General features: G+C 38.2%; 1 protein-coding gene across 1 annotated transcript in view; it reads left to right on the top strand.

Moving 5' to 3' along the window:
• RBM44 (RNA binding motif protein 44) overlaps positions 1–10,720 on the top strand; it is a 12,024-nt gene extending 1,304 nt beyond the window's left edge. Inside the window, exons 2-16 of the mRNA XM_009887589.1 lie at positions 1,227–1,261; positions 1,565–3,168; positions 3,275–3,333; positions 4,533–4,709; positions 5,416–5,590; positions 5,671–5,696; positions 6,635–6,707; positions 7,018–7,120; positions 7,442–7,573; positions 8,251–8,324; positions 8,426–8,499; positions 8,815–9,211; positions 10,009–10,154; positions 10,269–10,390; positions 10,674–10,720. Of these exons, the coding sequence (XP_009885891.1) occupies positions 1,227–1,261; positions 1,565–3,168; positions 3,275–3,333; positions 4,533–4,709; positions 5,416–5,590; positions 5,671–5,696; positions 6,635–6,707; positions 7,018–7,120; positions 7,442–7,573; positions 8,251–8,324; positions 8,426–8,499; positions 8,815–9,211; positions 10,009–10,154; positions 10,269–10,390; positions 10,674–10,720 (3,244 nt within the window). The remainder of the gene's footprint in view (positions 1–1,226; positions 1,262–1,564; positions 3,169–3,274; positions 3,334–4,532; positions 4,710–5,415; positions 5,591–5,670; positions 5,697–6,634; positions 6,708–7,017; positions 7,121–7,441; positions 7,574–8,250; positions 8,325–8,425; positions 8,500–8,814; positions 9,212–10,008; positions 10,155–10,268; positions 10,391–10,673) is intronic.
• Positions 10,721–15,186: the final 4,466 nt, after the last annotated feature.

Genomic DNA, 15,186 nt, shown 5'->3' on the forward strand with positions numbered 1-15,186 from the left:
CCCCTCGCGGGCTCAGCAGCGTCGTTAGTAGTAACTACAAGGTTATTGTTATTTATCTAGGGCATACCTAGAGCTATTGTGGTTCTTTTTTCCTAACTTGTTCTTACGGGAAAAAAAAGTGGGGGAGGGGGCAAAGTCACTTCTGTGTGATAATATGTTGTAATTTCGTGTAGGCATCTGAGATGTGCTTTGGCAGTGTTACAGCAAGATTTTTAGTTTCACAGCTATAATTGCTCAAGACTTCAGTTAGGAGATAAAGGTAAAGTCAGTGTAATAAGAAAGCTAACATTTGTGGGTCAGGTAACTCAAAGTGCTTAATGAAATCATGGTGGGGTTTTTTTTTTGGAGGGTGACTGATTTCTATTGATGACATGTTAAATGATTTAAATTATTTTTATTAAGTGACTTTAAATGGTGTCATTTTAATGATGATCCTTAGTGGAGGAGAATCGGTGGATGCAGATTCAAGAGACAAGCTGTTTTCCCTGTGAGGAAGGGCTATTACGAAGTTATCTCTTTGGGGTCCATTCTGCAAACCTTCCTGTGCAGATCCAGTGGGTTGCGCTGTATATCTGGGGTAGACAAAGCAGTAGCCAAGAAACAGGCTTGAATTTCCAGTCTCCCCTCATCCTCCCCCAGCAGCCTGTGTCTTGCTGCAATACGTCACTTGGTTCCTTATGGACTGTGTTTCACCATGCTGGAAACCTCCTCTGGAGAATGAACCAGCGACTTGGGTCTTTAGAAGCGTGTAAAATCCAGCTTATGGGCCTGTTGGTTGGTCTGCATGCCATCACAGGGCAAAGAGTTACAGACAGGATTGTGATTTGCTGTGCTTTACATAACATTATAGATGGGTTAGAGACTGGTGACTATAAGATAAAATTGTTGTATTTCATTTAAGTAGTTTAGAAAGCCTAAGCCTACGTAGCTGAGAAATACGTCTAACATTCGTATCTATCTCTCTTATAAGCTGGAGGAAGGCAGAGAAGAATTGTCAACTATTTGTAAGAAACAAGCTTCGCAAAGAGTGTCTTCCATCCCTACATGCTTTTTCTCTGTATTTCGTTCATGTTTGCTATGAAACGTGGTTTGTCAGAAGTCCAGAGCAGGTGTATTGCTTTGGTTTGGTGTATTGTCCAGCTTTCTTCTGTTGCTAAAAGAAGCTCTGTGATCCAAGAAACCATCTTCCTGTTTTCCTTTATGACTTACGTTTTCTGGTTCAACAGGGATTCTGATGATTCAGGCAAGGAATGTTTCGGTGGTAAGAGGATGGAAACTTGGTCCAAGAGTGTAAGAAAATAGGATTGATTGGTCTCTGAGGATGCTTTTACTCAATTCGCACAAGCAAGAATGGCAAATTCTTTTAACAGCCTTCTGCGAGCTCTTAGGGTTTCTTTGTGAATGTATCGTATAATTCCTAGCTTGTCCTGGTTTGAGGTACCACAACACTTCTATAATAGCATGCAGTAGATAAAAATAAGATGGATAATTTAATATTTTTTTAAACAGTAATGTTCTCTTGTATACCATGGAGTATCTCAAACTTCTCTTAATTTTTATTAAGGTGAGAAACTGATAGGAAGAGACAAGCTGATGACTTTGAGAGGTTGCAGTGAAAGTGAGTTGCGAATTACTTCAGAGGAGGAGGACCTAAGTGTTTGTACCATGGAATTTGAAAAGAACAGTGATGTTAAAAGCAAAAGATGCTTCAATCATACCTCACATCTTTTTTCTTCTGAAGAAGCAGCTGAGCACACACTTGTCAGAGACATTGCAGCAAGAGCTAATCACTCTGGTTTCGGCCAGGCACGTTGTGTCAATGTTTCAGAATTAAAGTTGTCAGAGGAAAGCTTACCTTATTTAAATTCATCTTTAGATGCAGATATTGAAATGTATAATAAAAAGAGAACAAGAATTCGCTGTGCATGGGTAGATGAAAGCAAGAAAGAAGCTGATATGTTGGGAAGGGCATGTGACAATACGCACTCTAATTGTGGGGTGTGTGATGATTGCAGACAAAGCCATTTAGGTGAAGATTCACAGCTGGAGTATCTCAGTGCTCATGAGCAAAATTTTGATAATAGGAATAGCTCAAGTGAGCTTTCAGAGCAAAGGGAAACTATACAAATCAAAACCTTAAAGCTGATGGATCCAGTTCATGAAGTTCCAGGGGGTGGAGTCGCAAAGGAACAAAATCTCGTTGATGTGTCAGAATGTTGTTCTCCTGCTTTTGAGTACGGGGTAGGTGACCAAACCTGCTCAGAAGCAGCTATGCCAGAGCTTCCCCACCTGCTTCAGGACTCTCTGTCTCTGCCAGATTGCAATGGTATGACTTGTGATCATCAGGAAGAGCAAACAGAGTATCATAGTGTTGTCTGTGGAAGTATACACGAAAGTCATTCTTGTGGGAGTAAAGAAAGGGTCTGTCCAAATCTGCTTGTATGTGACAGTTTAGAAGATGGAGAGGTAAAAAACGTCCAACTGATTGACAGCATGCTGCCACCTGAAACAGCTGCAAGTGAAGAAGTATCTGAAAAGAATGGTGGACACATTCATAGCATCTCAGTGAAGCAAGACAATCCTTTACTGTCGCAAAGGGAAAGGGCCCCTGCAAAAGCCATGCAGTTTTGCAAACGTGCAGGGGACTCCAGTTTCTACAGTTGTGAAGAATCTGGTGTGCATGCGCATGGTGCCAGCTGCACTGACTGCGCTGCAAAGGATGCTGAAACCCAATTTCCATTCTCTGAAATTCTCACTAGCAAGAGTCCCTTTTTGGGGGTGGAAGTTGCAGATAAATCCTCCCATGGAAATACCAGCCGTCTGAACTCAGAGTTGGAGCATCATGAAACCTTTAAAAACGTTGCCTGTGACTCTATGGTTAACCAGGCTGTTGATGCAAGTTCTGATTTTAGAGCTTGCTTTACAACAAGCAGAAGCACCAGTGCTCAAGTTTGCATCTCGTCCAGGGCTGTTAATACAGAGATAACAATGATGAACAAATCTCGACCCATGGGATGGTGCCGTGAAACCTGTGCGGACGTTGATTGCAATACAGACTGGTCATATGGAGTTGGTAGTACAGAGGAAGTTCAGTCACAGCTTACTGATGCACCGGAAGAACACTCAGATGGCAATACTGCAACAGCTGAAAGAAGTTCAAAAATTCAGGTAATTAAAAAAAACAACCAACAACCAAACAATGTTGAGATACAGACCTTTTTTTAACTTAAAGTTGCTCAGAAATTTGTAACTTTTTAAAATGTTTTCTGTTTAGGAACAGCAGAAATCAAAGAATGAGATTTGTAGCAGCAATTTAAAGATAAGCACTGACAGGTGGGTCATTAATTGTTCTTGGTTTGGTATTCTAGATGCTGGATAAGATCTTTTTCATCATTGAAAGGTTGTCAGTGACTTAGAAAAACTGATGGTACTTAAAGATTGCTGGGCAGTGGCTCCTATGCTGGGTAGGGCTGCCTTTTAGAGGGACCTGGACAAGAACAAGCTGAAGTTGAACAAAGACCAGAACAGTCTTGATCTGCAGTTGCAGACTGGCCAAGAACAAGTTGATTGTAAGTCAGCAGTGCTCCCATATGGTGAAGAAGGGAAGCCGCATCTTGGGGCTGCGTTAGCAAGAGTGCAGCCAGCAGGTAGAGGGAAGTGTTCATTAACAGTTTGGTGCTCGTGAGGTTGTATCTAGAAAGGTATCTCCAACTGTGGGCCTTGTAGTGAAAGAGGTTGGCAAACTGGGGAAAGTCTGCCAGAGGACCATGGAGATGGTGAGGGGAGCTGGTGGAGCACCTGATGTGTGGGGAGAGCTGAGGGAACTGGGTTTGGTCAGTCCAGAGAAGGAGAAGTTGGGGAGGTGGGGAACCTCCCTGCAGTTCTTGGCAATCAGGTGGTGGATTTCCCAGAAGATGGAGTTAAATTCTTTGCAGTGGTGCATTTTGAAAGGGCAAGAGCCAGCAGTTACAGCGAGGGGAATTCTAAGTGGGTGTTAAGAAAAAGTTTCTTACAGTGAGAGTAGTAGTGGAACAGTGTTGGAGAGGTGGTACTGTCTTCTTTCTTGGAGATTTAAAACAAACAAGAAAACCCCAAATCCAACAACAAAGCTGGACTGGATAAGACCCCAAGGTAATTTTGAAGTTAGCCCTGCTTTGAACAGAGGTTTGTACTGCAGACCTCCAGAGATCCCTTCCAGCTTAAGATTCTGTGATTATGGAAACAAAATAATTGTGTCTGTATATCAGCAGAGTTGCTAAGTTTCTTTTTGTTCTTACAATCACACTTTTTGAATAGAAATTATTATGGTGCTTATGGAGTTTCCATCTCTCAGTTAAGGCTGATTAAAATGTGAAAGCTACTGTAAGACACTGTTTTTTTCTGTGTAGTAAATAGGAAGAGCTGATTTCATTTTTTTTTTTTTTCCCCTTAAATTGTATCAGAAATAGCTTCTGAAAAGCTACTTGTTTCAAAATAAAACATAATGAATGTTCAAGGGCTTCAAGATTTTGTTCATTATTATTATTTTAAAGGCAGGTACACCTTGACAAACAAGCTTTGGAGAATTCTGCATCAAGCTACTGTCGAAAAATACTGCAGAGAGCGATTGAAGCAGAGTTGCAGATTCTTAACGCTCATTATCAGATGTGCTATCAGCACTGCTTGAAGATTTACAAACTGGCTTTGGAGGAAAACACATGTTTTAGCAGGCATGTACTTTAATGTCCTTTTAAATGAAATCGATAACTTGGTTAAAAGGCATTAATTGCTAAATACTACTGATGTATTCTATCCATAGCTTGTAATAGTGTTTATAGTTAGCACTGTTGTCCAAAAAAGTTTATGTTCTTCTAACTGCCAAGTCTTATTTCCAGCCTAAAATTGTCTGTAGTACTCGCAGACCCAGCAAAACCCAGTTTGTTTCCAGGAATGTCTTTCTGTACAGGAGGAAAAGTACAGAAGGAATAGTACAGAGAATCTGTTTAAGATGCATAGAGGGGGAGCTGGGAAGGAGGCTGTAAAGGAGAAAGAGAGGAGGTGCACAATTGTTGAGAGGTGAGGCAGGAAGGGGGTGGCGATTGCAGAGTCTCTAACTGATAAAGCATATGCCCTGTAACGAACCTGGAATTCAATCAAGAAGTCATGCCCTGGAATGGTTTACTGTGCCACAGATATGTATAAAACCTCATTACTGTAGTGTCTGCTCCATAGCTTTGGAAGGGGGTTCAAGAGAGCACCTAGTAATGCTGTGAAGCAGGGTACAGCTCCAGAGAGCTACTGCGTGCATGAAGAGTGAGCTCCTGTTCCTGTGCGATGTGGAGGAATCCTGAAACACTGTAAAACGGCCAATTCTGGAAGCAGTAAAATAAATTAAATGTCTAAGTTGATCTTATTTTCTTATATGTATTTTAACAGATGTAATAGAAATACTGAATTAGGTTCATCTCTCACGTTGGTTTTGGAAGAGCTAAAAAAGAATTACAACAGTATGAGAATGAAAATAAAAATGGGTGTACCTTTAAATGCGCTTCCACCGTTATCAGTTGAGATGAAGTTGTTCCCAATCACCTCTTCTTACGTCCCGTGCAAGGTAATTTCTTAATTGCTTTTTGGTTTTAATATAAATTGTTTTCTTCAGAAAATTAAGACAAATCTTTTCTTTTTTGACAGTTGTTCAGAGAGGACCTTTGCTATAAGTAAGTAGTCCTCATTTGTTGTATTTACCAAAGTTCAAAATAAATGAGAATTGAGTTGAAAATAGAATGTCTTTATTTCAGGATGTATCTTGTTGCTCCAAATTGTTTAACTGAAAGACTGGCATAGCACTTTGGGTACAGTGATTTTTATTTTAAGGAAATTTTTACTCTGTAGTGCTCTAATATGCAAACTATGGAGTTGTATTTTTACTGTCTTTATAGCACAAGTTTTCAGTCTACAGGTGATTTTCCTGGTTCATGACTTCCACGACTAAAATTTTTGTCTCTAATCTTAATGCTATCTGTCTCAAAAGAATACAAACAAATAAAAAACCCAAACAAACCAAAAAAACCCACCCCCAAAAAAAGATGTTGTTGCCAACAAAGATAATGCATATAAGTAGCTGTTCTGCTAAGATTGTCATTCAGTTGTGAAGAATGATAGGAAAAATAACTTCATGTTTCAGGCAGATGTATGCTACTGCATGTTGAAGAACCATGTCAAGTTACTTTATGTAAGTGGAGATTAAAACAAATTTGGCAGTGAGTTTTTACTGTATCAGGTAAACAACTAGATGTCTTTTTCAAGTTTCTTGTTAAGCACTAGCAAAATTAATCAAAAATTGCACAGAGATTTCAAATTGTGAAGACATACATTGAAACATCACACAGAAAGCCATCTAGGTATAAAGGAAAAACAACCTAACATAAACCTAGAGCATAGCTTTATGTTTCAGGTTGCAACCAATGCTTTTATAAAATACAGGTATCAAAAAGCCTTGGTTCCTATTTTAAGCTAAGGTTTATTAAGCACATTTTATTTATTTTACTGTGAGGTTTTGCACATATTTAAATCAGTGTTTCAGAGTACTCGTTATCATTGTAGAATTAAAATTGTTGTGCCATTATCTTGTATAAAATTCTTGGATCCGTTTTAGTTCTGTTTCAGGCACAAGAAAAGCTGACTCTGAAGCACCAAAACTACAAGAAAGGAAAATTTCTGTCAACATGGTAGGTACTTCTTCATTACTGAATTTCCTAGATGTTATGTTGTGAAGCCTAGTCTTCTCCTAGATACAGGCAAATACAATCACTGTCTTCAGCGCTCAAACTAGGATTCTCTGCCAGTAATTGCAAATGCAGCTGATGTGACCAAAATTTTTATCGTCCTTTCAAAATAAAATAACTTGGAGCTTCTTGAAGATAATCAGTAGGTTAACTTCTTAAAATTCACCTGTTTAATCATTTAATGTTCTGAAGCTCAGAAAAATAATGTATAATCAGGTGCAAGTGCTATGGCATAACTGAAACGTTTTTATAGGACAATCCACAGACTGTATGTTTAACTGATGGCGGTCAGCCAAGTGACTCTACTTCCTCCAAGACATTTGAAGAACAACATAAAGATCAGGATGTGGAACATGGTAAGAGATCTGCTCCTAGTACAAATACTATATTATTTGTTAAGTTGTTGGAAAAAAACTTAACCATATGTAAAACACATATGTGGATACTCAGCTTTCCTTTCTGTGAAGGACTGCTTAATGTTATATCAGCCCTATCATATCTCAAAAATTTGCTGCTTAAATCAGAAATGAAAACTAGCATGTGTCACCTCTTCATAATGTAGTACCAAATCATGTAGGTAGCTGGAATCGTCTTAAGCACACAGAAATTTTATATTCATTCATATGACATACCATGGTCTGAATTTTAACACACTGAAATTTATTTCAACTGTCAAGGCTGTGTGAAAAATGAAGAAGGGAATGAATATTGGTTTGATGCTAAAGAGGACTTGATGGTAGCAGATTTTTCAGTAATATCTGGAGAAACGAAAAATCAACAAGTAAAACAAGACACGGTTGATTTAAGAGGTGAGGTCATGTGCTTTAAGCTGCCATCCCTAATAATGGTGTTTGTTTATTATTTGAGTATTCTTTTCCTTCTACAAGCATAAGTAAACTTGGAAAACTGCTAGCTGGGTTTTCAGACTTATTTTTTCATTGACTTGCAGTGAATGCTTGTACAGCTATTCAGCTGTTTTCATCCATGTTTTTCCTCGAAAACTTTACCTACAGTGGTTAAACAATTTAGTAAATCATGTAACTGAAAGTCACTTTTTCTTTTTTTTTTTCTTCCTCCTCTTTCTGGTTCTTCCCCATACTGGCTTCTTAAGACTTAACTGGGAACAGTCAGTGTTTGGAAACTTGTGTCCCAGTGATGGGTATGGTTGGAAGTCTCAGTGTGTCGAAAGCGCAGAGCTTGTGTGCTCCATGGTGGGGACTCACAGAGTATGCTACCCACGCTTTAGCCCTGGTACCTGTTAGTTCAGACCAGTGTTCTCTCTGGTTGTGCTTCTTCAAACCTCAGGAAATACACAGGGAAAAGAGATTTCACAAACTCGGGACACTCATGTTTTGTTAGAAGATACTCTTTATTCTCTTAGGTTTTTTAAAGGTTTTCTATCTATGTTTTCTGAAATCTACAGAGAAGATGTTAGCTTGAACTGAAACAAGAATAGTAACACTTGCTTTCTTACATTTATTACTAGAAGCGAAGATAATGGAGAATGGAAATGAGTGTTCTTTTATTCGTGTTGGTGGCCTAAGTTCCTCAGTGTCAGAGGTATGCCTGTTCTTATTTACATAGTAGTATTAATGCCTTGCCTCTTTTCTGAATTCTTTCATACTATGCATTTGCAACCAAAATACGCTTCTATTTTGTAGGGCGACTTAAGATCGCATTTCCAGAAGTATCAGATTTCTGACATTCTTACCTGTGCGGATTCCGGTAGCCACAGGTATATTCATATAAGTTTTACTTGTTTCAGATTTTTTTGCTGTCAAAGTGAATTATGGGAGAGGGGAGGGAGTCAAACAAAATGAAAATAAATTAACGAATCAGTAATTAATGTTGATAGAGAGAGGTTGACAAAAACTTGTCATTCCAGACAGCTTCTCATCTTATGAGAACTTAAGCAGTCTGAAACTTTCTATTGAGTTTAATTGAGATACAGTTGATACTTGAAAGATGAGAACTGTCATGTGTTCTTACTGATAGTAATTTGTGTTTTACTTAGTTTCCTTTTTTTTTTTTTTGTTATTTTCTGTCTTAGATATGCTTTTCTTCGCTTTAAAGAGACTAATAAAGCAAAGTTAGCTGTAGAGGAAATGAACCAGAAAAAAATAAAAGGAAAAACAATCAGTGTTGAACTTTTAAATAATTCATCGGAGAACAAATCTCTAGTTTCCCAAATACTTACAAATAAGGTTTGGCACGAAATCCAACCTGTTGGTAACAGTCAAAGAAATGATGAAGATAAAACGCTTGCTTCAGCCTCTAATCCTGTGAAAGCACCTGATGCCACCTCTGCTTCTGAGAAAATGAATCTCCTTCCCATAACTTCTTCAAAAACTTCTTGCTCTACACAAGCACCTTCAGAAACAAAGTGCCCTGGTCTGAAATCATCTACTGAAGATTCAATACATGTTTTGCTTCGAGTTAATCAAGAGGTAAATAATTATTACTAAGGCTCCTTTATATGGCAAAATAAGAGCCTTAAAACTTCTTGTTCTGTAACACGTTACATTTAGTTAGAATGATGTAAGGATAGGGAAACATGTTATGTGTCAGTAATAAATTTCTGGCATGCTGCTGAAGAGTGAGAGTACCATTTATTTGACCCTGCATCAAATTGTGATATTCCATCTTTTTTTCTTAATCCTAAGCCAGTTGGGAACCTAGCCATTTGCACTAGATTTTTCATCTTGCTTTTCTCCTCTTTGGAGTTTCCATTTTTACTACTTTTTTTATGTGAATGTTTTGTGATTTTTACACAGGAAAGATTTTGGGATATTTTAAGAGAAACTCCTGAGTTTTAAATATAAATCTAAAGAAACATCATATGTATAAATACTTTTTTTTTTTTTTTTTGTATTTGCTCAGGTTGGTCCTTGGAGGATAAGGCAAAGTTAATAATTGCTGGTGTTGCTCTCATAAACTACATAGACATGCTGCCTTTGGGGATTTAACTTTAAACATGTTCATCCTCTGGGAAACATAAATTGTATCTAATTTAATGTAGCAGGAAAAATGTCAGTTACACATAAATGCATATAGTAGTTTTATTTCTAATTAACAGGTTGGATAATATGACTGGCTGTATTGCAATAACTTATTGATCTGAATCTGTATCTGTCATTTTTTTTTCTTTTTCCATAACAGTTATGTTTGTTGTAGTGAAGATACATTGTATTACTTGTAAAGTACTTAACCCATTCACTTTTTGCTTATTTTGATGCAACTGTAGGGTGCTAGAGAAAATTTCCTACACAAAACATCAGCTCCTTTCTCCACTAATTCATATGATGCCTTTATTTCTCCTAATACATTGAACTTGAGCAGCTTTACCAAATTAATGAAGAAACTTCAAGAAATTCATCCAGAGGCTAGCAGGTGCCAGTATTTGAATTTCATTTCTGCCCTGATTTGTAATGGATCCACTATCCATGGTAACTAAATGTGTTGCACAAAATGTGATGTAAACAGTTATTTCTTTTATTCATACAGAGATAGAATTGTGGATGCTTTGCTAGAGGTGAGGAAAAATAACAAAGGTATCCTAAGTGGCTTGTCCATCAATTCAATTGTGCAAAGGACCTCTGTAATTTTAAGGAAATCGACCCCCAGTTGTGAGTGGGGAAAAGCAACGTAAATAAGTGAGTATTCTAGCCTACAGAAATACATTGAAGTAAAACCACTTGAATTTGTGTAGCTGTATAGCCTGACTAGATTAGTAAGTACCTTAGTATAAAGCTCTGCAACAAGTACCTGAATTAATCCACTGAAGCAATCATTTCTGAGGATTGTTTGCGGTTTTGCAAAACATCTGTAAACAGATTAGCTTGCTAGCTCCACACACTCTATAAAAATTGGTGTTCTGGGGATTTTATTGTGCAAACTGTTTTATTATAGTGGAGAACGCCATCATCACACATATTCTGGACGAAGGTGACACCTAATGGTCAGTTGTTGTGTAGCCATTCATACAGAAATTGGAGCGTAAGTTCAATTTTGGTTTAAAAACTGATGATTTCTGTCAGATCTATGAGATTCTGTTCTGAACTAGAAATCTGACACAGTAAGATTGTATGTGTTTTAGTTTTTTCACGTTAAAGGACCTCTTGCGTGATGACACAGCACTGGATGCTGCAGAAAGTTGCAGCAAGCTGAACATGCTAAAACCACAGCCCAGAATTCAAGGGGTGTATGTATATTCTCCTGTAGGAGACATCCTTGGGTTGGCGCTTGTTTCAGTCTCCTACTAAGCCTGGTATTCTGCTTGCCTTAAGGCTGCTAGCAGAGCCACTACCAGGTTTCCCACACTGTCCTGAACATTTTTAGCAGTGTTCCACTTTTGCCCACAAACGCAATCTGTCCATTTGTACGATATTTATTCTTCTGTAGTATTTCTTCCCAAAACTGCACCAAATTCTTAATGCTCCGATTTTGGTCTCGAAGCTTCTGTTTCAAGGATGTGAAGGAGTTTGGTTTTAATTGATGCCACCTATTCCAAGATAAGTAGTATTTATTATGTATCCAGATATAGATAAATGTATTCATTGGATGTTGCTTATCAGACTAAATTCTCCTGGTCAGCTGCCTATGCGTGCGTTACTATAGTGCACCAGTAAACCATAACACAGCCTTACATTGAACAGAATTGCTGTGCATTACATAGTAGAACTGTAATAGGAGTAGAGCAGAAGCCTGGGTTAGGAAGCTTCCCTAGATGCATTAAATAAATGCTAATAGTCCATTTGTCTCAGTCCTTGTTCTGGGAAGGAATACCAGTGACCAGAAAAGTCCTTCAGAAAGACTGACTGTAGATTACGTTAAACACACACAGACGTAGGATAAGATTTTACATACAGCATAAGGTTATACCTCCTGTAGTGATGAAGACCATGAAAGAATCTCAACCAATATGCGTGTTTGGCTCAGTTCCATTTGAGAGGATTAGTGTAACATAAGTTTGATAGTTTGACTGACCTGTGAGCTTTTACAGATGCCTCTCTGAATCAAAATAAAATTTAAAAAATAAAAGTTTTCATATTAATCTACTGACTAACTTCTGCAGGACTGCAGATACAGACATAAACTCATTAAAAAAAAACCTTACACTTCAAAGTATTTTCAAAGTACACTTCAAAGTAAGGTTTTAGCAGCCTCACATGTGTTGTCCTTTCCTTGTCAAGTGATTTGCTTACTTGCTTGTTTGTTTGGTTTTAAATGGTATCTGGGCTTTATATTCATAATTGTTCCTATGATGGTATTTTTTTTCTGTTGCTTTGCTAAAGAGGTGATGATCTATAACCATTTTCACGTTCATCATGAGGGAGCTGTGAAATAGCCAAGTAATTAGTAAGTACTGGGGAAAAAGAATTCTCGTAAGAAACAAGTATGCAATATGTTTTAAGAAAAGCTCATCTATACTAATTCTGGTATGTGTATAGCTTCAAACTTCCCTGAAGGGTTAAGTGTCCACTGAGAAGTACCACCTCGGAGACTTATGTTCTTGCAAGCTGATGAAACATCCAGAGTTGTACAGATAATACTTTTATGTCAAGCTCTATTAGATAGTATTTAATGTATAACAACTTAAATTCAGCTTTAAAGTAAAACACGATATAATTTTGCTTTTTTTTTTCTTTGGCTGACTAAACCCACAGTTGGACATCTGAATATTTATAGATCTTTTGTATTTGTTCATTTTGAAGGAGTAACTTCATTAGAAATGGGAAGTTTGGTTTTGGACTGGAAAGTCCTTTTATTCTCATTAGTGAGCTGCTGTCATATTTACCTGAACAATGCACTTAACCTTTTTCTCTTTTCTAAACCTAATGGTAGGCAGCATTTAACAGGACTTGTGATGCTATGAAAGTTATTCAGTGCAGCATCAAGAATGGAGGTTTCCTTAAATTTCATCAATACAAAATGTCCGTATTTGGTAGCCTTCTGTGAAATGAATAATTTGCAGAATAAAAATTTAGAAACAGACCAGTGAAGAGGGGGTCTTATCAAAGCATAACTAAAACAGTGCTTTGAGAAACATCACAAAATGCATAGATTCTACATACTTCTAAATAATGATTTGATAACCTAATTTTGAATTAATTGAATTAATTAAAAAAAAAATACCACCAGATATGGTTTGTTGCATAAATATATATTTCATTGTAGTCATTTCTTTCATGTGGTTCTTGAAGCTAGGGCACCTCGCTCTTCTGTGTATTTCTGTGGTAAGCAGCAAAATTATTATAGCTTCTAGTCGTTTTCTGGGGTACTAAAACTGCTGATGTTCCTTTTATTTCAGTTTGAGCATTTACACACAAAATTTACCCACTGCTTTTGGTTTTTTTTTTCTTTTTATGTAGATGGCTTTCTGATTATGAAGAATTGATCATCTCCCTTTGGAAGATTTTTGCAAATTCTATACTCCAGCTTGTTCTGAGATCATACTGTTTCTTGTTTGATGTATTTCAGCAGATCTTCGTGAAAACTCATGTAGCATCACTGTATGATATACAGTCTTATCTAAGAGAATATAACCTGAAGGTCAGTTTGGGGTGTTTTTCTGTTTATACAGGTATTACATGATTCTTCCCAGTTTTGTTGTTCTCTTTAGCTGGTTCAAGCGTTTCAGCTGGTTTCTCTAAGGTAGAAAGATCACAACTTCAGTGAAGCAAGACTTCCCTAATACCAGCAGGGCTTTTCTAGGCTGCAGTACACAACCCCCAGTTCCTGAGGGCCACGTAATTTTAGGTGTGGTGGTAGCTGCTGAGATGTTAATAAATAGCCAACATGCTTGTGCTTTCCAGATCTGATCCTGAATAGTCTGTAGAAATTCCATGTATCCTATGAATACCAGGGAGGAGTGGGGGAGGCAGCAAGGCTTTCATTTTAGAAAACCAGGCTTCGGAGCCGGCAGTGCTGGTGGACGTGTTTACATAATCCCATGCTGCAGCAGAGTCATCTCAGGTCCATTTTGACTCAGAAGCGTGTTGCAGACTGCAGAGCACTGATGTGGCTAAATGGTTCCTTCAGGATGAACCTCAGATTTTAATATTATTTCTTTTTATTATTTTTTTTTTTTAGAACTGGTGTTTTGTATTCTGTTTCTGCAAGCAGAGGGTGGGCTTCTAAATCCTTTTTTTCTGTCCCATGGCCTGGTATAATGGGAAGCACATGTTCCCTGAGACTTTTCATTTGGGTTGATACAGGGGGAGAAGGAAAGTTGGGAGTATCCAGTCTTTCATGTTTGCCTGTGTTGTTACTGTACAGAAGAGGTCTAGATTTTAAATCCTCTTCTGGTAAAAGAGGGAAAGGCAGCTTAGGTGTACGTGTCTGGTCAGGGGGTGAGGAGAATTATCCTTGATTGACATAGACAGGCTCATGCTGTGATATTGCATGACAAGACAGTACATTGCTGTTGTCCATCTCTGTTTCTTTGTTGTACTTTGTTCTAGATCCTGGCTGCATTTGCTGCTAAAAATAGCAGCCTGCTTTACCTGTGAATAAAGGTTAAAATTCCTTTTCAAAAAGTTGTGCCGGTGTTCTGGTGTGTTCAGATCTCATCCCTTCCTTCTCCTCTTAACGCTTTCAGAGCCCCAGCCTTGTCTTTGACAGCCAGTACTGTAAAGTTGGTCCTGAAGTTGCAGGTGAGGCCTCAACTTCGGTTTCTTCTGTTCATATCAAGATGAAAGCAGGCGTAGGCTTTGCCTACCACATTATTAATAGCAAATGCTGCCCTTTGTGTTCCCCAGACTGGACTCTGTAATTAGTTGGGTGTTATTAATAGTTTAAGATAGAACTGGCTTTCTGGCATGCAGGCTGTTCTGTTTCTGTTAAGAAGGCAGAAACAGTTGTGATATGAAACACCAAAGGTAGCATAGTGTGGTATTCATTCAAGTTTCCCTGATTCTTGTCTTTGAAAGGAAGATTGAACTTAAAAATGTAAGAACCAATTTGCAGAGTGATGACCTCCTTGCAGCTGGAGCCCTCCTTCACTGGGATGATACACTCCTAATAGGATATCCTAATCCTAAATGTGCTCCTGACGAGCCCAGGCAGGCACTCTGTGTTCAGGCACGGCAAAAATTCAGTTATCAGCTGTAGGTGGAGCTGTATTAGTTCGGTAATGATTTTCCACTCGGTAAGAAAAACCCCACAAAACATTTATTTTCCTCTGTAGATTGCATTGCATCCTCTATATTTATATTCAACACTGTAAAGAGAAAGGGAAGGTATGGGGTTTAGCCTTGAGCTAGAGATAAATGCCTTCGGTGGAGGTGGAAGGAGGGCTAAAGAAAAGGCATGAGGAAAAAAGGATTTCTCGGTGCTTTCCTTCTGAACTGTTCCTGGTTCCTATCCCGTGTCTCTGGGCACCCACCTGCCCCTTCCACGGTGAGGAGATGGAGATACCGCT

The sequence above is a fragment of the Charadrius vociferus genome, unplaced genomic scaffold (assembly GCF_000708025.1).
Source record: "Charadrius vociferus isolate BGI_N301 unplaced genomic scaffold, ASM70802v2 scaffold136, whole genome shotgun sequence".
NCBI lineage: Eukaryota > Metazoa > Chordata > Aves > Charadriiformes > Charadriidae > Charadrius > Charadrius vociferus.